General features: G+C 40.3%; 4 protein-coding genes across 10 annotated transcripts in view; 2 read left to right on the top strand and 2 right to left on the bottom strand.

Annotated features, from left to right (window-relative positions):
• Positions 1-63: 63 nt before the first annotated feature.
• cep57 (centrosomal protein 57) lies at positions 64-6519 on the top strand. 2 transcript variants are annotated; one of them, XM_004543699.5, is made up of 11 exons: positions 70-352; positions 711-900; positions 1179-1379; positions 1524-1645; positions 3291-3419; positions 4205-4282; positions 4363-4458; positions 4665-4742; positions 4842-5071; positions 5177-5321; positions 5432-6519. In XM_004543699.5, exons 1-11 carry the CDS (start codon positions 305-307, stop codon positions 5615-5617), a joined length of 1503 nt encoding a protein of 500 aa, XP_004543756.2. In that variant the 5' UTR covers positions 70-304; the 3' UTR covers positions 5618-6519. The 2 variants fall into 2 exon arrangements, with proteins under 2 accessions (XP_076729328.1, XP_004543756.2); XM_076873213.1 differs by lacking the exon at positions 4665-4742 and having other exon boundaries at positions 64-352.
• Positions 5714-11217, top strand: gucy1b2 (guanylate cyclase 1, soluble, beta 2). The gene is made up of 15 exons (XM_024804930.2): positions 5714-5764; positions 7118-7191; positions 7351-7445; positions 7538-7698; positions 7784-7883; positions 7988-8187; positions 8266-8353; positions 8472-8575; positions 8711-8927; positions 8998-9318; positions 9417-9565; positions 9725-9871; positions 10103-10257; positions 10385-10566; positions 10862-11217. The coding sequence occupies exons 1-15, from the start codon at positions 5714-5716 to the stop codon at positions 11215-11217; spliced, it is 2400 nt and encodes a 799-aa protein (XP_024660698.1).
• A 415-nt stretch (positions 11218-11632) lies between these two features.
• On the bottom strand, positions 11633-14575 carry LOC143421945 (coiled-coil domain-containing protein 195-like). The gene is made up of 3 exons (XM_076892005.1): positions 13145-14575; positions 12523-12745; positions 11633-12316 (listed from the first exon to the last, which is right to left on the bottom strand). The coding sequence occupies exons 1-3, from the start codon at positions 13473-13475 to the stop codon at positions 12187-12189; spliced, it is 684 nt and encodes a 227-aa protein (XP_076748120.1). The 5' UTR covers positions 13476-14575; the 3' UTR covers positions 11633-12186.
• Positions 14576-17983: 3408 nt separating this feature from the next.
• Positions 17984-21726, bottom strand: part of dock10 (dedicator of cytokinesis 10) — a 64512-nt gene continuing 60769 nt past the window's right edge. For all 6 annotated transcript variants that reach the window (XM_076873206.1, XM_004543705.4, XM_004543709.4 and 3 more), the window contains 6 exons: positions 20521-20667; positions 20210-20420; positions 19894-20084; positions 19712-19812; positions 19417-19555; positions 17984-18976 (listed from right to left, as the gene is read on the bottom strand). In XM_076873206.1, coding sequence (XP_076729321.1) covers positions 18929-18976; positions 19417-19555; positions 19712-19812; positions 19894-20084; positions 20210-20420; positions 20521-20667 — 837 coding nt within the window. In that variant the 3' untranslated portion in view covers positions 17984-18928. The remainder of the gene's footprint in view (positions 18977-19416; positions 19556-19711; positions 19813-19893; positions 20085-20209; positions 20421-20520; positions 20668-21726) is intronic.

The following is a 21726-nucleotide window of genomic DNA, read 5'->3' as shown; positions in this document are numbered from 1 at the left end:
GTGCGCTTGTTTTATGGATATTGGCACTCCGGTCCGCGTCTTTTATATGTCCTTAGTGTCTAACGAGTCATAATGTGATTTAAACCATTCGTACCCTTCAGAAACCATGGACTGTGTCGCTTGTCAAAGTGGTGTTTTCTTTTGCACAGCCCATATTAGCACAAACGGCTGTACAAACTGTGCTTAGCTAGTAATCTGTCAGTCGTAATTAAAAAGCGATGTGCTGTAGTTCTACTCTCAGCTAGCATTGCGTCATTTGCATTTCTTTAACACATGCGAGACAGGCTGGAATGGTTGCATTTCGATGGAGACGCTGCCAAAAACACTCGCAGCTGATGCTACGCGGGAAACGGTAGTATTACCAGATTTGGGTGAATTTCAATTGAAAGAAAAATTAAAAGCAGGTTGCCACCGTTTATCTTGAGTTAGCTAGACTGCACAGGAAGCTGCCTAGCAGCAGTTGCTACAACTCAAACTAAACGATGTTGCAAACCTAATAGTGGGCTGAAGTTATTCTGTGTTTGACGTGAACTGGACGGAATGAATATAGTTTTTTTTTTCTCACGGTCATTTCACTTTCTGTACTCCATTTGTTGTTTTTGGCCCTGTTCTATTCGCTCACTGTAAAAAATGTAGATGCCAGCAGTTATCTAAAGTCTAATATGGAAAATGCAGATAACTAAATAACATTTAGTCCTGTTTCCCTGCAGGAATCTTATCCACCACCACCACCAACCTGTGGACCGGTGCCTGACAGTCTGTCTCTGCCATCCTACAAAGACTACCCAGCTCACCGACCTTTTATCAACACACTTGTGCATCACAGACCTCAAACACACACTCATCAATCATATGTTCCATCATCACCCATCAAAGCCTTCCCTGAGACCAACAGTACTGGTACAATTAACTTGTGCATCTCTTCTGTTGCCTGTGTAGAGTTTCCATTCAGGCATTGTAGTGTTTCAGAGCTCCATGGTTACACATGCAACATGATGCTGCACTACTTGAATGTCTCAGCTTCACCAACATCTATTCATTCGTCCAATCATCCTTTCTTAGCTCCTGTCATGTTATCTTCTTTTTCCTTTTAGACCCCAAAAATATCTTGTTACACCAGATATGTCACGATATGCAGACCCTTCCTGTAGCTAACTTATATTTTTATGTCTGTGAAGTGATCTTATCTGCCTTGAGGAACCTACAAGAAAAGATCAGGAGGTTGGAGATGGAAAAAGGACATGCAGAGCGGAGTCTGCATGCACTGGGAAAAGATGCTTCACAAACACTTCTACAGAATGAAGATATTACACCGAGACTCTTAAATGATCAAAAAGACCCAGAAAGACAAAGAAGTGCCCATTCCAACTGCAACCAAGGTGAGTATAGATAGATAGATAGATATATGGTGATAATAATTTAATTACCTTTTCATATACTTTTATTACTGTCTTGTTTCAAGCTATAGTCTTTTTTTTTTTTGTTACCTACATGTCTTCTGCGTATCTTCTCTCTATTTCTAGTGCTGATCAACCACCTTGCTGCCGCAGAGTCTCGCTGTTTGAAGCTGGAGCGACAGCTGGATCACATGAGGAGGATGCTGCGCAATGCCAGAACAGAGAGGACCAACCTGCTTAAACAGCAGGTTAAATGTCATAGCCTGTAGCTTTTCATTTAAAATATACAGTGGTCCCTTGTCTATCGCGGTAGTTACGTTTTAAAAATAACAGGTGAAATCCACGAAGTAGTCAACGTTATTTTTTACAATTATTATAGATGTTTTAAGGCTGTAAAACCCCTCACTCCACACTTTATACACTTCTCTCAGACAGGCATGAACATTTTCACACTTTTCTCTCTTGTTTAAACTCTCTCAAAGTTCAAACCTTCATAGCAAAATAAGTCCAGTATTATAGAATGAAACCAAAGTCACCCGCGGTTGCCTTTGACGGTGCAAAATGTTTCGTCGAAATTGTTGTGTTTGTTGGGGAGAAAACTTAAAAACATACAGTACAGCACCTCAGAGTCACACTGCTAGCGATAGAAAATTGATGTAAATTTGACAAGCTGAACGCATTCTGTACTGTACAGGAGACACAGTACAAGATTGACTGACAGTGGTCTACAGCCAATCAGGACGCAGAACACAGTGCACTGTAAAAAAAAAAAAAAAAAGCATGCAAAATTGTACAAAAAAAATCGAAACAGTGAGGCCACGAAAGATGAAAGATGAACCGCGTTATAGCGAGGGACCACTGTATTCATTTAAAAACTTGAAATCAGTAGTCCGTAGATCCATATTCTTGACGGAGGCGCTCGCACTTTCTCCTTCTCCCTTATCTGTCCTGCTTGGCTTCTCATGTCTTTTGTATAGTCTCGCTTAATCTCTAACCCTAAGTGAGTCTCCCAAACTTGTTCTCTAAAACCTAAAGAAGAATTATGGATTTGATCAACTGGTCCCTTAACGAAACTGACAACTCTGGGCTTGGGAGAGCCTGATTGTCCTGCGGAGACATTTGCTGCTGGATACTCGATGGTCGGCTGTGTCGTGTGTCTAGCGACACTCGATGGAGGACATTGAACGGCATCTACCAATTCGGAACCATGATAACAGAGTTCTGGCTGATTGGAGCTGGCTCGGACCTGGCTTATCGAAGAACAAGAAGCGGCTACAGCTGTTCAAAATTCCACAAGGCTGGCTGACATGATAGAGGATGGGCAGGGCTGTGAGTACTCATACTGCTTTTGAACACAATATGGATAAGATCTTGGAGAAGCTCATGGCTCTGCTATATGGATAACATCTTGAAGAAGAACAAATGGAATTGAGAGACCTGTTGATCAGTGACGGACATTAGACCAACTGTAAAATTGGATGGAGTTTGTTCGCACTAACCAAACTAACTACCCTCTTCAACTCATGCGGCCCCCTGGCGGCAGCTGGATGCTCAAGGCAAAAGCTGACAGGAATAACAATCCTCCTTTAGATAATAAGACTGTGTTGTGACTTTCTCCCTCCTCATTCAAGTCCACCCACGTCGACCGAAGATTGTTGATCTCCCTGTTGGAGCTCAGTCTGGGGGGAGTTATTTTTTCTCCTCGTCTTTCCTCATGTTGTGCATTTTCCATTGTTATACCTCTCTGACCTGTCTTCCCCATGTGATGTTGTAATGTATGTATGGTTGGAAGGGTAAGATGGCACTGGCGAAGGTCGGTAGCCTTAACCCAACAAATTTCCCACATGTGGGACTAATAAAGGTTATCTTATCTTATTGTTATCTTCCTTTCAGGACATCCTGCAGAAAGCCAAATCAGCTGAGTGGCAGTCTGACACAGCATCACAGTATGCTCAGTTTGACAAGCTGGAGAGACTTGAGCGGGAGTATCTCAGACTGACACGTACACAGAACATTTCTGAGGTAAATATACAGACTTGTTGACGTAGTGTCAGGTACACTGAAATTATCTACTGAACAACCCATGCTCTTCTGTCATAAGGAAGAGAATATTGCCATTAAACATCATAAAATCCATGGCAGTGGCATCAGGCTTCCCCAGATTACCCACAGCTTGTTTTTGTTCAAGCATGGTTTGATAAATCAAAAGTATGAGTATCAAACTGCTGTCCTGGGGGCTCTAAATGTCCCACCAAAGGGTCTGATTTTGGCCCACAGTTAGCTTTGCAAATTGGGGAAATTGCAGTGAAGCAGTGCATAATTTGTTGGCTATTTCACTGTACTACTTACTTAAATATAGATGAAGCAAGTGGTTCACAAAACATTTAATCACTAAAATAGGTTGTTTTTTCATGCCAGAAATAGGACTTTAAAGCATCTCAAGCTATTCATCACCTGGTGGTGTCTTTTCTAAGATTACTGAACAACAGTTTTAGTGTAATTTTCAGTTGAATTTCCCACAGCTCATATTAAAGAAAACAGATAAATGTTCACAAGAGTTTACAAGAAGTCTTTAAACAGACCAGAACAAGACAAAAAGAATACTGGTTCTTAAGAGGAGCTCAGAATTTAAAATTCTGTATGCTGTCATGGACCTGGATTAATCTGCACATTAAGAAGCTAAGAATTATTTTCAGGTTTGTTCTTTATTTGTCAGTATTTTCTATTTTTACTGGACTTAAAAGTGGTAACAAGTAAAAGTTAGTGTTTTGATATATTCATCGTATGATGGGTTTGTTTGTCTTCAGATGAAGATCCTTGAGTTGGAGATGAAACTACAGGAAGAGGAGTACCAAAGAAAGCTCATCCAAGACAAGGCCAACCAAGTAATGAGACATGAATTATAATTTTCATCTTTGCTCTCTCTGTTACTCACTTTACATACTTTCTTCTTTCCAATGCTCAGCTACAGACGGGGTTGGACGCCAGTAGGATCCTGCTGCAGTCTGTGTCACCGTGCCGATCCGCCAAGAAGCCCAAAGAGAAGAAGTCCAATACAAAGGTTAAGACCTTCACATGCTCAGCTCATGGTTTTACTTCTGTTTGAGACTGCTAAGGTTCCTTCTTTATAAGTAGATGGTAGAAGAGACAGTTTTGCTCACAAGTGTAGATTTTATTAAAAAGGTTAAACATGTTCATCAGGGAAACCAGATAAAAACATCAATCCAAATTCCATCTTCCCTAGTTTTATTTCCATTTCCTTTCCAGAAATCATCGCAGCAATATTCCCACACAGAGCCACATTATAGACTGAGCCTGAGAGATGTACCCTTTGTTGCTGGAACGGTATAAAAAGACATGCCCGTGTGATGGAATACAATGCTCTACCATATTTAACATGCACTTCCCTTATGCTGACTCGCTCTCTTTCTCTCTGACGTTTAGTCAGTAGGCTGCAGCCACTCGGTCAGAGCCAACGTCCAGTCAGTTTTGTCTCTCCTGAAGCGACACCAGCCCCACCTCTGCAACAGCCGCGTCCTCTCACGCAACACGAACGGCTCCGGCACAGACGGCCACCGGCATTCAGACAGTTCCTCTTCTTCCTCTTCGGCTAGCGGGGAGGAATTATCGGAGCTGCTGCAAGCCCTGCAGGAGGAGCTGCGACTCATGAGCTTGTGAGCAGTATTTCATTTGATCTCGACACAAGGCAAGTCACAGACGACGATTATCAAAAGTACTTTGGGGGTTTTTTTCAGTGTGTTTCTGCGTGTGTGTTGCAGGGAGCATGATGAGTTAATGAGGCAGGTGGAGGATTGTGTGTTTGAACAGGAAAGAAAGGAACTTCGGAGGGTGCAGGAGAGGCTGTTGTTGAAAATGGAGAGGAAAGGAGAGCAGATCAGTAAGCTGTACAAGCACAAGTCGCAGGTGTGTTTTCACATATGCAGTCACTAGTTTTCTTTCTTGTTATTTATTTTTTATTATTATTATAATTTGTTAAAACTTGTGTCTCTTATCTTTTCCTGTCTCTCTGCCAGATAAAAAAGTTAAGAAAAGAAGCCAATTGCAGGCAGAGCAATGGGAACGAGCTGAGGGTGTCTACCACAGTGTCCACCAGAGGTCACTCTGCGGCAGCAGTCAAGGCTAGACCAGGAGACAGAAGCAAAATGAATCTGAGGCTCCTGAGGGACATGAAGGCTCTGCAGACCTCATTACGGACCTGACACTTGCCCACACTTTAGGTCACTCTTGTTGGTGCTATTTACCTCCCCTCAGCAATTACTTCAACTTCAAAACAGACACTGGCTGAAAAACACTAGATGAACACGAAGAACCAGCCTGTGTTTACCAAGCGTCTGTTTGATGAGCAGGTTCAAGAGCATATGACCTGAAATTCTTTAATATGTTTTTACTAGAATATTTGAAAAGACTGGTATGAGTCAGATTTTAGATGTCACTGATGATCAACACTAACTGACTTGTTTAAAAGCTTTGTTGTTTTTTCTTAATAATTTCTCATATTACTGTCTGACAATATGTTGAGAATATTTTAAAGAAAACTGGGCTTTAAATGGTACTTGATTTATTATTTACAAGTACTATTAAAGAGACAGTGTCTTGGTCCACGGAGCATTTTACCCCCAACATTTTCCTCTTATCTGTTTTTATGCAAGTAGAGACCATTGAAGTCTCTCTACATCTGTTTTAAATCCTGCAATTTGTGTATGTAAAAGTTACACTTTTATATTTTCTATGCAGTTGTAAAGTCCATGATCATTTCTAGAAATGGCCCAAATGTGAGGGGATTTCTTTTTACAATCAGGAGTAAACTGGATCTTAGTGAAGACACGTTTATGTTTTTATGTTTGTGCAGTATTGGTCCAGTACATGGTTTTGGTTGTTGAGATTTTTTTGTGGGGGTGGGGCCTGGATACTGAAAGTTTCCTCAAACCCTCATGTGCTTGAGGTGCTCCTCTTCCAAAGACTTGTCCTTCCTGCGTTTGATGCTGGTGTCCGACTTCAGTGAAATCACAACATCCATCAAATAAATTCTCCATTCCTGATTACTTTTTCCCATAATTGTGTGAATCATTATACCATTGCATTAAAGGACCATTTAAATATCTGTTTCTGTTTCCCTTTTTTCAATCCAAATTAAATTCTGTTATGATTTCCTTCATTATCAGCAATGTAAATAACAGTACCCTCTAGCTGTTATTGATTAAGGTGGTCCAAATACAAAGAATTGTTTATCTGCACACATATACAAATATATGAGTCAAAATTACTTAGATGTGACAATAAGAATACATGTTTTAACCCTCCTAAAATGGGTAAAAAAGAGAAATTTGGCTGCTACAATTGTAACTCATTCTCAGTTATGAGTTACAGTGATTTTCGAGTCCCTGTTATCAAAGTGTTATTTATAAGAGGCTGTATGTCACCCAGACCCCAGGGGGGGTTGTTAGCACCAGGCTGGACTGGACAACTCCTTTGTGGAGATGAGACTGGGAAGTCTCTTAAACAGGCTGGATTTTCTTGTTGGTTATTTTATGAGAGAAGAGACTGGGTGTGGTGAGAGAGCGGTGTGACGATAATCGTGAAGGGGAAAGCTGCTGGTGGACAAACTGCACAGAGACATGGTATGCTGCTTTTCATGGTATGCTATCTTTTATTATCTTAGTTTCTCAGCTGGCCTGATTTGTTTGTTGTATTCCTGACAGTATGGATTTATTAATGCCTGTTTGAAATCGCTGGTAGTGGAAAAGTTTGGCGAGGAGGCGTGGGTCAAGCTCAGGTAAAAGAAAAATTTCTCTTTGAGAGAGTTGAATTTTTCAAAATCTGTTTGCTTTATTAATGAATTTTTACAGCAGAAACACATTTCTGTTACATTCTTAAAACATATCAGGAAATAAACATATTGTCTTCCCAAAATCATCATCATCATCATACACAGGGATGAAGCTGGAGTCCAGGACACCTTCCTGACACATGAAGTCTACGAAGATGAAATCACTTTGCACTTAGTGGCAGAGGCCTGCAAGCTTTTAGGTGTCTTTCCATTCACAAGTTGTTTCAATATATGAAATTGAAAATTCCAGTCATACATGTTTTTATTTATTTATTTATTGATTTACTTTCAGGAGTAAAACCAGAGGTAGTCTTGAGGCAGTTCGGAGAGTATTTCTTTGAGTTTTGCAAACGCTCCGGCTACCATCACATGCTGCGGACTTTAGGAGGAAATCTGTCTGAATTCACGGAGAATTTGGATGCACTTCACAGCTACCTGTCGCTCTCCTATAAGGTACTTGCTTTCACATCTGTCTCTCTCCCCCCCCCCTCTTTTTTATTGGAGATATATTTTATTTTTCCATGCTTGATTCTTGCAGGAGATGAATGCACCTTCTTTTCGAGTGGAAAGGAACCCTGATGGAACCATGCTTCTCCATTATTATTCTGACCGCAGAGGACTTTGTCACATTGTTCCTGGTTTATTTGAAACATTTCCTTTAGAAATAACAATTTTGAGCTACATTACTCTCATTCTTAATATGGAGTATTTGGATCTAAATACCAAGTGTTCTCTTTTGTAGGTATTATTGGTGCTGTTGCTAAGGATTTTTTCAACAGTGAGATAACAATGGAGATTGTTAACCAGCTAGAAGAACTGGAGAGAACTGGAAAGAAGGAGCACGTGGTTTTCCTAGTTAGCAGTAAAACTGATGCTTCCTCAAAGGCCCAGATCCTTCATTCTTTGACTGATGAACCTAATACCACCGTCGGGATCAAAAAGGTTAGATTTTAGAAGTGGTAAATTAAATAACAATTTTATTTTACTGGAATTCTAACTCTTTTCTGTTTATTCAAACAGTCTGATCATGAAAAGAAAACAAAGATCAGTTTCACCATGCCCAGGAGTCACTGGCAGACATCAAAGGAGTTGGTTCACATCGGAAAAGGTACAGTTAACATAAAGCCTTGGAGCAATGGGCTGTGCCCAACGACTCCTATAAGACATTTGCATTTTTACATTTGCATGTATAAATAAATATTTACAACATTTATTTTGCTATACAGGCAAATCATTGAAGAATTTTGAACCTGTGTATCCCATGAAGCTCAAAATTGACCTGCAGACTTTCTGCCATGCTTTCCCTTTTCATGTAGTCTTTGATGAGCAGGTAGAATTTACAGAAATATATACATGGTTTAGATTAGCGATGAACAGTCTCTGCATAAACCAACTCAAGAGTCATAAATAATTAAGTCATATAATATTAACGGTGAAAACCTAATGGTGGTGGTGTGTGGTACAGCTGGTGGTGCATCAGGCTGGAGTGAATCTCCAAAGGACTGTCCCTGGGCTGCAGATTGTGAATATCCATTTAGATGAGTACTTCAGCATTGTGCATCCTGAGGTGACTTTCACAATCTCCAGCATCCGGAAGTTCATCAACAGCCACTTTGTCATGCAGACTCGCAGGGAAATGATGCCTGAGACATGGAAAGGCCGGCCTATGCTTCAGCTCAGAGGTAAAAAGAAAGAAACATTTTCTTTTTCTTATGTGTGTATTTTTTTCCATCTTCTGTTATTTGTCTTCAGGTCAGATGATCTGGATGCCTTCTCTGCGCTGCATGTTATATCAAGCCTCTCCTTTGCTGAGAAGCCTTCAGGAGCTGGAGGAAATGCACATGCACATTTCTGACATTGCACCCCATGATGTCACCCGAGACCTTATCCTACTCAATCACCAGCGACTGGCTGAAATGGAGCTATCCAGTCAGCTGGAAAGGAAGAAGGAAGAGCTCCGCATCCTGTCCCAGCACCTTGAGGAAGAGAAGAGAAAGACAGAGAACTTGCTGTATGCCATGCTGCCTAAGCATGTAGCCAACCAGCTGAAAGAGGGCAAAAAAGTAGATGCAGGTTAATAGATAGTTAAAAGATATAAATACTGGATAATTTGTTTGGGCCTATCTGATGTGGCTGTTTTGCATCTTAATTTGTGTGTATGTGTCCTACAGGAGAATTCAAGGAATGCACCATATTGTTCAGTGATGTAGTGACGTTTACCAATATCTGTGCCATGTGTGAACCCATTCAAATCGTTCATATGCTTAACTCCATGTACCTGCAATTTGACCGACTCACCACTGTGCACAATGTCTACAAGGTAAATATGAATGGTGTAACCTGGTTTTTTCCATGTACATTTCACTGGAAAAGAAAAGAACCATTCATGCATTTCCATAAAGCTTTTGGTTACGGGTTGTTTTTTTTCCCATCATGTCATCTGTTTGAACCTGACAGAGTATTTTTCTGTTTTTACCAGGTTGAAACCATAGGGGATGCCTATATGGTGGTAGGTGGGGTTCCTATACCTGTCTCCAGCCATGCTGAGAGGGTGGCCAACTTTGCTCTGGGCATGATTATAGCTGCCAAGGAGGTTATTAACCCCATAACTGGAGGACCCATTCAGGTGCAAGGAAGTTTATAGAGCACTTCTTAAGTAAATGGTTGTGAAATGGGGGGAATTTTACTCAATTATTGTGCTACACCATTACGGTAGTTCTGCTGTAAGCAGCAGAGACAAAAACACACTTTTGAGTGGAAGGAGTCTTCTTTCACTCCCCCAAATGCACCTGTGCCAGAGTTTGAATCCAAATATACATATGTAATTCCATCTGTGTGATGTTTTGTATTTCTATAGATCCGTGTGGGTCTCCACAGTGGTCCTGTATTGGCAGGTGTAGTTGGGGAAAAGATGCCACGCTACTGTCTTTTCGGAGACACTGTCAACACTGCATCTCGTATGGAGAGTCACGGCCTCCCCAACAAGATCCATTTGAGCCCAACTGTATACCAGTGAGGAGACACATAATATTGCACAAGAAAACCTGCATCCATACACACTTTCATGTGCTATGAAACCTGTGTTATCATCAGAATGATTACTGCCTTTATTTCTAAGTCTTGCCTTCATATATTTCAGGGCTTTAAAGAACAAATGCTTTGTCATCCAGAAACGAGGAGAGATAGAGGTGAAGGGAAAGGGGAGTATGACCACTTACTTTCTTGAAAGAAACACCGGAGTGAGCGAGCAGCAGATTATGGGTCTCTGTGACCTGGAGGCCACAGACGGAGAGGACAGCAGCCAGGGAAGCTACCAGCCAGGTCTGTATAGACCAAATGTAGTGATTTGTTGTGTGTCTTTGAAATTATAACTGATGGTTGTTTGACATTTCTGTCTGTACAATTCCTCCATCTAAAGCACAAGTGCACACTGCAATAGATGCACAGCCTTAGTATCACATCCTCTACAGAGAAAATAACAAAATCAATATGATAAAAGGGGCACCTCAATTTCAACTGTATATAGAAACAGTCTTGGAGCAAATGTGACCACATAAATTCCTCTAGATTGAATAAAGTATTCTGATTCTGACTGTGTTTTTGTCCTCTTTTACAGGTTTTGAAACAAAGCATAAAGATGAGCCTTTCTTGATCCCAATGAATTACAAAGACAGTCCAAGTGAATCTCTGCCATCATCAAATATGTCTGAGATTCAAATCTGCCCAATTCTCAAGCCCACCGACTCAGAAAGCTATGGAAGCCTCGACACTGAAAACCAATCAGAGGATGGAGCTCCTGACCAGTTACAAGCTACTGCTAAATTTGGCCAAACAGAATACACAGAGAAAAACGTAGAGGAATTAGACAGTGATAGCCACGTGGACATGCAGGAGCAAAACTTGATGAGTGATTCTTTGGAAACTAATATTGAAAGAAAACATAGCCAAACCCAGTTCTGTGTAGTTCTCTGAGCTGCTAATAGTAATGCATAATAGTTTACAGGCTGTAAATGGTTTATCAGCAAGAGTGGATGTAATGATGAGCATGAACCCTTGCAGCTGACACCAACTACTGACAAAACAACTTTGCTGCAGAGATTATGTTCTGTACTTCATCAGTTAGAGTGATTCGCTGCACTGTACAAGGTTTTCTGTTAATGTGTCATTTATTGGATGTTGCAGATCAAATGTTGAAGTTGCAGGTGAAGTTCAAGTAATGATTATATGCTTTGGTTGTAGCTCATGCGTCTTATATTAGAAGTTTTAATTGTGTCTGCCCTGCACAGTGACAGCGGCACAGTAAGCAAAATGTTTTCATGTTATTGAGAAATGATTATCTATCTATGGAATAATAAAACAGTCTCCTTTAAACATGACTTTCATACCATTTATATTTAATATAAATAATCCAAACACTGGATTCTTTTAAGAAGACTTTTATACATGAAAGCAAAGATTGTGATTTGGTTTTGAGAAAACAAAATACATGCTCAGGAACAGCAGGTCATCTTCAGGAGGTCCATTGACCATCTTCTTCAGTTTACATTGTGAAAAGAAACCAAGATGAATAAATAATGAATAAAACATCGCTCATGAGGTCTGAGTCAGCGACCACAGCTGTCCGTAAAAGGGTTGTCACCTGCAGGTGTGTGTGTCACTCTCAAGCAACACCCGGGGTCAGGTGAAGAGACCAGATATCTGATCCTCGCTCCGGAGGGCTCTGTGCTTCATCACTGTTGACCATGGTCACATGAAAACAACACCTGTAACCAGAGTCTTCTGTTTGTGTGGTCAGGTGTGATAAAAATCGGTCTGCTGGCTCACTCACTAAGAGCCCAGTCTACATTGGCCTAGATGAAGAGGCCAACCTGTCACCTGTCGCAGGCCACAGAGGCTCAGTTCATGTCTGAATTTTGCCTCGTTTAAAGTCTGGTTGTTTTCTCAAGAATCCGTCTCAGTTATGGAATCCAGGTCAGACAGTCTAGGATCCCCCTGGTGTTTGGTCAGAGCTGGTCGACTGGTGTAAATGTCATCCACAGGTAGAAGGAAGGTGACAGTTTTCACCTTGGACCTTAAGGTGCAAAGAAAACACAAGAATAATTTTGCTGCAGTTTCAGAGATTCTGTATAAAGACTAGCCTTTTGAGGCAAAGCAATGAACAAAGTACTTTGAAATTAGCCATTAATGGAAACAGTAGTTAAAGCCTCTGTGAGGTCAAGTTTAAGATGAATATTTGTTTAAAGCTACAGTTGGGGCATTTATAGTATTTATCTCTACCTGTTTTTATGAACATATTCCTGCAGGGAGTGCCGGTTGGTAATTTTTCCCACATCTTCCTTTGTTGAGTTACCGAAGACACCTTTCCCATGTTGGATTTCTTCTTGCAGTCTTTCCCAACCAGAGTTGCTTGGCCGGACCCTGTTAATCCTTCCATCCCGTACAGTCACACCAGACAGGTTGGAACTTGTAGAGTACCTCCGAACAGTCATCACAGTGTTTTCTGTGAAACAGCACAAACATGATGGATTGAAAGATTTTTATTTATTTATTTATTTTACAGGGCAGGGATGCCTATAGACAGGAAACAGTAATGTCATGTTCTCAGGTGTCTCTAAATATTACGTTTTAAAGTTTATATAAAATTTACGAATATTATAAAAGGCTATAATTAACATATTTTGATTTTTCCTTAGATACGTTGTTGGCATTTATTGTGAATAAGGAATCTCCTCAAATCTCCTTAAAAAAGGATGACCATTGAATCAGAACGAGCCTATAATGAGCCCTATTTCTAGTTTTAAAGTAAATTTTAATATAATAAAGAACCCTAAGAGATAGCCTATCATACTATTTCATTAGTTTAAACTCAGTCTGATGCCCCACTCGACTTCCCTCTTACCCTTGTATTGTCCCTCCAGGACTGGCGCAGACGCATTTCGCCTCAGGTTCACATAAGGGTTATCATCCTTGTCAGCCTGCTTCTTAACTGCTGATGACACGGGACTAGCTTCTCCTGGCATGGCTGCAAGTGAACGCTGACCAAAGTCTCCCCGCAGCTCCCGGTTCTCCGCTTCCAGCTTCTTGATTTCGTCCCGCATCTCCATGATCACCTGCGCCAGGCTGCGGGTGCTCTCCATGGTGCTGTTGCTGCGTTGCCAGTACCACGGCTTCCCAAACACCGGCAGGGAGTCGCGCAGTAGAAGCTCACTGTGCTCCTGCGGCTTTATCATTGCAGTCCCCAAAGCTTTTGTGGTCCTCCTGCTTAGAGGCTTTCCAGGTTCTCTGCGTCTGTCAATCTCGGTCCAGATCTTGTTATGGGGAAGATTACATCGCCTTTCACCACTTGTACACCTGAAAGCGCTCCGGTGATCATCCAGCAGCACACAAAGAATGTTTTATTCATCACACCCGGCGTCCGGTTTCAGGAAAACTAAGCAGGGGTCGGAAATGAATTGTGCACTGCACAAAAGCTAGAGCGGCACTTAAAAGGAGTTTTTGACATCGTTTTTGTGCCTATAATATTTGTAGCAACTATATGTTTAAGGTGTACGAATGATTTTGGCATCCCAGCTTTACTGTGTGGGGGTCATTTCTCTGTTGGGATTACAATGTCCTCCCCCTGAAATATTAATTAAATCTGTCAGCCAAGACAAATCTTGGAGTGAGACTGAATAGGGGCCTGTTCTGTTTCTTTGGTGTGTGCGTGTGTGTGCCCTGATTTTGATGCATAAGATCATTTAGAGCAGAGCATTTAAAAAAAACAAGTGTAATTGATTATTTGCACAATGACAGTGTGAGTGTTTTTTCAATATGAGCAAATTCACTCAGAAGACAGATATTAATTAAAGTCTATTTAATAGGCTATATGATCCTCTGTCTCATGAATATGCATGTTTGATGAAAGGGAGGAAGGCGGTTAAACCAGAAATTGCAGGCAGTTTTGAAGAAAAAGACAGTAGAAAAAAAGCAGGTGTTTGATGATAATAATAAGAGAAGCAACAAACATGAAATGCAACAGGATGCACTCCAAAGAAAATTTCAGCAAATTACACTCAGTGGGACTTCCATAGTCAGGATGAATGGTCCGGTGTGCCAGTAGAGCTCATGTGGCAACAGGTTGTGATCCCTTATAAATAGACCAGAAAGTCTGTGAGTGCACGTGTACCCTAGCTGGCCCGACTCAAACAAAAACCGAGGTTACCCACATAATTTAAAATGGCATAATCCATAATATACAAGTGGTGTAAGGAAGGGTGTTTAGCTAATTAACAAATTAAAATAGAGCCCCAGTTGGTTTTCTCATGTGTGACTTGGACTGAATGGTGGTGGCTCAGGGCAACCCGAGCCTCCCAGAGTCTAGGCCACTGGGACGGAGACAGGCACACATAAACTAGTCTGTGGAGGAGAGAAACCCAATAAGCTCCCCTTTCTGGTTCACAAAATAGGCTACAGAGAAGGCGGGAGGTGAGAGAGATGAGACTGAGGATGGGAGTACTGCCGATTGGCTGGCAGAAAAACAGTTTGTGTAGAGGACTTATTGTAGAGGGTCAGTGCAACTCAATCTGCTGCACCTCAGGTGTGGAACAGAGGGAGTGTGAAGAGACAGACATAAATGTGTCAGCTGTCTTGTCAGACTGCGATAACAACAACAGACAAGTGTGAGAAAGAGATGGAGAGTGAGTGAGTGAGTGAGTGAGTGAGTGAGTGAGAGAGAAATAAAGGCAATATTTTGTCTTTTACCACCAACTGCATTTTCAGAGCCACTTAACCTCTTTTTATGTGCCGTGTACAAACCCCAGGCTTAGCATCAATTAGTAAAGAACCACTCTGCTGCTTTATCTCTGCATGGTCAGTAATTATACCCAGTGTGGAAAAAAACTGACATCAGATCCGTTGGAAAACTGGTCACTGTGGGAGCACACTAAATTTTAATGCCATGTCACTTTCAATGAAACCTCAACCACAATTTTATACCCTAAACTGTGCTAAAATCAGTGCAACACACTCTACTGACAGATGCATTTGTGAGAGTATGTGTCTATGTTACTTAATTTCAACTGCCTATGTGGGTATAGCTTTTGAGTGTCCTTATGAATTAAATCAAGGAATTCTACCTGATGACCAGAGATGGGCAGTAACGCGTTAGTTGTAACGCGTTACTGTAATCTGATTACTTTTTTCGAGTAACGAGTAAAGTAAGGGATTACTATTGCAAAAACGGTAATTAGATTACCGTTACTTTCCCGTAGGAACGCTGCGTTACTGCGTTACTAAAACCGTGATTTTTTTGCGAGAATGTCTCACGACAGTGACGTAAGCAAGTGCGACGTTTGTGACAACAGCTGTGTGCAGATCAACAATGGATCACATATCGATTGTGGGAGAGAGTATGAGCGTGCAGCGTTTAAAGCGTGGAAGTACTGACCTTACTTTGAGTTTGATTCCATAAAAAGTGACAAAAACATTAGCGTCCATCGTGCGTGGGAAGAAAACTTCTTTTTACAGCGAAAAAAAACCCTAAACTTCCAAGCAAGCACCGATGTAATGGGAAACTCACAGAGAAACTCGCGGATTCTTCAACTGACCGCGGCACACCTGCACCAGGGTAAACCTCCGCCTACCCCAGTCCTGCTTTACAGGTGAAAATAGAGCAACAGGACTGCTGAGTCTTTGACTTTATTTATTTTCTGCTGTGTTTTACTTGCATCTATTTGAAAGAGTGAGTGTAAACGCAAAAAAAAAAAAATTTTATTTTATGTGCTGGAATGTGTAGAAAATAGGTTTAAATGTTAAACTAATTTATTCAAGTCAGAGAATGTTGCATATAATTACATTTTTGCTTGATGCATAAAGTTAAAAGATTAAAACTGATAAAACAAGTAAAAAAAAAGAGACTTTTCCATTTGATTACATTTTGTATGATGGATTATGTAGAAAAAGTAGAATTGGGCTGAAAGATCTATCGCTTTATCACCTCTTCAGGTTGTAAATCGTGTTTTTAAAAAGTAACTAAGTAATTAATTACTTTTGAAAATAAGTAATCAGTAAAGTAACGGGATTACTTTTTTGGGGAGGTAATCAGTAATTAGTTACTGATTACTTTTTTCATGTAACTTGACTAACACTGCTGATGACAGTTGTCTGATATCAGGCTGTGTTGAAGTATTATATACTGAATAATAGTTTTTAAAAAGGTCTGCAAAACCATCTCTAGGGTTTATAGAGAATTATTCAAAAAGACAAAACATCCTATGAGTGGCAGCTCTCTGCAATGAAAATGCTTTGTTGATGGCCAGACTGCTTTGAGCTGATAAAAAGGCAACAGTAACTCAAATAACCACTTGTTAGAACCAAGGTATGCAAAAGAGCATCTCTAAACATGGCAAGGTCAAGCCTTGAAGGAGATGAGCTACAACAGCAGAAACTGGGTGCCGCTCCTGTCAGCTAAGAAAAGGAAACTGAAGCTACAATTCACTCACCAAAATTGGACAACAGAAGGTTGCTGCTGATGGTATAATGATGTGGGGATATTTTGTTTGCACACTTTGGGCCCTTTCAGTTCAATTTTATTTAGATAGTGTCAAATCACAAAAAACAGTTGCCTCAAGGTGCTTTATATTGTAAGGTAAAGGCCCTAAAATAATACAAAGAAAACAGAGAAAACCCCAACAATCATATGAGCCCCTATGAGCAAGTGCTTTGGCAACAGTTGGAAGTAAAAACTCCCTTTTAATAGGAAGAAACACTCAGCAGAGGGAAGACCATCTGTCGTGACCGGTTAGAGTTAGGGGAGGAAAATAGGACAAAGACACACTGTGGAAGAGAGACAGAGATTAATAAGAGCCAATTACTAATACTCTAAACCTTTTGTACCAAAGAGTATTATTTATAGACCACAGTCTACCTACCTAAGAAGTATTGTGGTGTACCATGTCCATGCCTTTATGATCACAATGTAGCCATCAGTGTTAGGGTACTTGGGTCGTTGACCCAGTGTTTTGTGTCTTTTGATTCATTATGTTCTCGGTGTATTTTATATTTCCTGGTTTTGTTTACTTATTCTATTGAGTTTACTCAATATTTCTAGTTTTGGTGATCTTAGTTAGTATTTGGTCCTGTTCATGTTTTGGTCTTAGCCCTGTGTTTCTTCCCCAGTCATGTCTCTGTGTGCATCTGCGTCTCATTGTGTGTTCCCTGTATTTCCTGTTTTACTTTGGTAGTCTTCTGTCGCTGTACTCATGTTCTGTTTTGCTTCTCCAATGTCTCGTCTGTTTGATTAGTGCCAGCTGTGTTTCCCAGGTTAGTAAAACTAGTAAAATGCTCTGATTTAGGGGAAAGAAATATTTGGATTTGGAAAAGATGTGGTTATAGTGAAATATATGAAGTCAACATTGAAGATGTAGGGAAACACACACAAAAAATATAATAGTCACACATAAGTGATAAAGAGAGCCATTGTTTATAACACCAGGGAGCAAAGTTAAAAAAAAAATTTCTTCTTCTTTGTCTTTGCCTGAGTTTGCTAATTTAAAATGTCTAATTAATGAATTAGCCGGTCTCAGGCCAATGCAAGACAGAATATGAGTGGCTGCTGTGCAGATTTACAGCCAAGACACAGACTGGATGAGTAAACTTACAGATACAACATAGCAGAGGACCTGTAACCATAATGTAAGGTGCAATTATAAAAAACAACAAAAGACTCACAACAACAAATTAAGCTACTTAAACATAGTCATGATCTTTGGACATTAACAAAATTTTATTTAAATGTTATACATAAAACTTTAGTTTTGTTTGTTTGTTTTTATTCAGCTAAACAAATTTATATATTGTATATTTTATAAAAAGCAACATTTCAAACATTTTTAAATATTAATATTTCTTATTTACAATTTAAAACAGTACAGGAAATAATAACAGTAACAATGAATTTTCAATTATAAAAATGTTACAAAACATATTTTTTTTGTCTGTTTCCATTTGAAAATTGGCAAGCTGATATTTCCAGATCGTTAGCTAGGATACAAAGTAGCAATGTGGAGCTGCTCTACATTCAAACAAGAACTGGAGGTGCGTTCAACTCCTCACATTCTTGGCTAATTAAAACCTGTAATCTAATCATTTGCCATTTTCACATTAGTTGTCTTGCGAGACTTCTTTTAATAGTTTGAAATTCAGTAATATTCCACAGAAAAATGTAAAAATAACTGTAATCAAAATGCACCAGAGAGCTTTATATTTCATACAGCTGAACGCACCTCGAGCTCAGTAAGGTCACTGTTCTCTAAAGGGTCAGGGTTGTGGAGAGAAGGCGCATGTTGTGTGTTTGTGTGCATTTGAATTTGTTTGCAGGTTTGTCTGCCAATGTGTAAGCAAATGTAATCACTTGAGGGGGCAGGGAAATCTATACGACACACGAACCGAGTCTTTTAAATCAAAACGTACAGCAGCTAACAGTCCAGCAGTCTGCTCTCTACTGTAGACAAAGTTCAACAACAGGACTACAGACTACCACAACCACAGTCTACACATTTCTTCCCTTAATGTCCTCTACACTCTTCATCAGTCACAGTTCCACTAGCCAACTGCTTCAGGGGGAAAAAAAAGGTCGGAAACAATCAAATGAGTCACTCTGAGGCTCAAACTGGGACAAAATGTTTATGGCGAGTCTACTGGCCGTTCAGTAGGTGCTGTGCCTTTCTGTTCCTGGTTGTCTTGTGTGAGGAATCTGCACAAGAATAAGAATAAAAAGCTGCAATTGGAATAGGAAAAATGTAAACGCGAGCAAATATCAAGTCTGGCACTTTGGTTCCTGAGTTGGGAGCTGGGATTTCAGGTAACAATAAAGTGAGTTAAGCAAGTATAAAGGCGAAAAAGATGTCTTTCTGTAAAGAAATCTGATGACATGACAGCAGTTTTACAGAGAGTGGACAGGGAGTGGTTAGGCAGAGAAGATGAATGGAAGGCAAGGATGCTTTTAAAAGCAGCAGTGTGAGAAAAGGTTGCAACAGAAGATGATGTCCACGAAAATAATAACTGCCTCCAAAAATAATGCATGAAGAAAAAAAGAGGGTGCTCAGTATGCCATGCAACTGAACTGCCAACAAATAAATTAAAGAATGTATGGCAGTATAGTCTGGACACTCATTAGTCTTTGCATTGTGAGACCTGTTCATTCATGATCCCAGAAAGCTCAGTCAGCATGTCCCGGTAGTGAGCTCTCATCTCCTCCTGGTACTCCAGCTGGTCCTCCTTGATCAGTCGCTCATTTACATCCAAAGCCTGACCGCAGGCTTCTGCAAACCGCCTGCAGGGGGCGGATTAAGTTTGACTTATGTTAATGTGCTGATCATTGATATGTGTTTAACTTTTTTTTTTTAGTGAAACTTAAATAGTATTACATTGTACGGTTCCTGACAGTGGACTAAATCATTGTTAGCTAGCTCAACACTTTAAATCATACCTGAAAATCTCCTTCAGAAGTTTGACCTGGTTGTCTGGATACTTCTTAGCATTCTTCTCCTCCAAAAATGCCCTGGCATAAGCCATGGGCCCTGCGTTCACCTGGATGGAGATGATCAAGTGAGACAACACCAGAGTAACCTATGTAAAATGTGTGTATCTATAGTTTGGGAGAATCCCCACCTTGACGCTGACACTGCCTTGCAGTTTTAGCTGCAGCCGGATCATGTCCACCTCCTCCATGTTGCAGAGCTGGTTGAGCTCAGAGACTTTACGTGACATCTCGTCAATGGCAACTTCAATTGGATTCATTTCTGTGCTTTGCTGCTCCACCACCTGGATGCGCTTTTTAAGGTAAGGGAAGCTGGAACTTGCTAAAGAACAGAAAAACACACACACAGTCTGTCAGATACAGTAATAGAAAGAGGACAAATGTATGTTCTGGTGACTCAAAAAAATATGTATCTATCAGAGATATAAACAAAGAAGAGATACTCACTAGTCAGTATGGTGCGCCGTTTGCACTGCTCCTCCACATCCCCATGTTTCTTTCCTGACAGCGTAAACGGTGTCTCAAATACAAACCGGTTGATGTTGTGATGCCTCTCGAAGTCAGTCCTTTTGTCACATTGTTCTTTTTCGTCAAAGTAGGGCACTACATATGTGACCTGAATGTAAGCAAACTTGGGGTCCAGGTCTTTAGGATTTACCTGTTAGCAAAGAATTTTACAATATTATCACATAAGCAACACACCGCAGCGCCAACAGATGTTAATTCATTCATTTTAATGGCCAAATTCTGTAAGATACCTTATTAGAGTCCTGGATCATCTTGACATTTTCAGCTCCAAACTTGTCTGAGTAGAGTTTGAGTAATCTCTGGGAGATTTCCGACAGCCCTGTCAGCTTTGGCTCTTTGTAGATGAACTCTTTGCTCTCTTCCTCTTCAAAGAAACCCTACCAGAACACAAACACACACATATGCACACACTAATCAGCGAAGCTTGTTACATGTTGGTTGGCTTGGTGTGTATGTAGTCTTTTATTTTTGATTCATAGGATGTGTTGCTTTTGCTTTCACAGCACATTAGATGTTGCTCTCTTGGGGTTTCTTGAGTCACTTGTGCTTTCAGATACAAAAACTTTGTCACTTTGTTAGAACTTCTCAACACTAACAGGGTACCAGTGTTAAGTTCTGGATGAGGGAGTGCGGAGGCGGCACTGGAGTCAAATGCCAAGGGTGAATGAGATTCAGTAAATCTTATCTTCTGGTTCACTGTTGCTCTGTGATATCAGCTCGTCTTAATGTTTAAGAAGGAAACAGTTTCATTGTTGGGCTTAATGGGAAGTGAAATGGGCCACAGCAAGCCTTAGACAAACCCTTCAAAGGGTAAGAGCAGCAGATGTTAATAGTGGTAAAAGGAGAAGAAAGGTAAAAGTGGTTAGCACTGAGGAAAATGGAAAATCAAGGACATACAAAACTTACCATATTCTTGATACAGAATACAACAAAACAGAAGAAAAAAAAGCAGATAGAGAAATTAAAGACACTGATTCAGTCAAAACAAATCTAGTGTCCTGTTTCCATTTCCATGCCTCACTGACCAGGTACTGCATTCTTCTTTATCTGAAAGTCTCACTATTTTACACCTATCCTGTGTAAAGCAGCCAGGTTTGTAAAAACCGAGCCCAAACCACACAATGCACCTTTGGAGATAAAGCCAGTGCTTCAAAGATGAACCCAGGGCCAAGTAGAATTCAATATTAAGCTTTCTACAAGGTTTAGTTATCCAAATTACAAAAAAGACTAGCTATCCTGACAGTTTCACTTTTATTTACCAAACCTTTGCGATTTCTGGCACTGACACGTGGTGGTATGCGAACAAAGAAAGAAATGATCACAAGCTTACTGATGGGAAGAAGCTTTGCAATTAAACAGCAATTTATCATTAGAATAATTGTAAATTAAAGTATTAACTAAATAACTTCCATTTCAATAGTCAACAAGACATAAAA

This window comes from Maylandia zebra, linkage group LG14, assembly GCF_041146795.1.
Source record: "Maylandia zebra isolate NMK-2024a linkage group LG14, Mzebra_GT3a, whole genome shotgun sequence".
In the NCBI taxonomy this organism is placed as follows: Eukaryota; Metazoa; Chordata; class Actinopteri; order Cichliformes; family Cichlidae; genus Maylandia; species Maylandia zebra.
The sequence above is the reverse complement of the archived record's forward strand: the minus strand, read 5'-3'. Positions and strand labels throughout refer to the sequence as shown.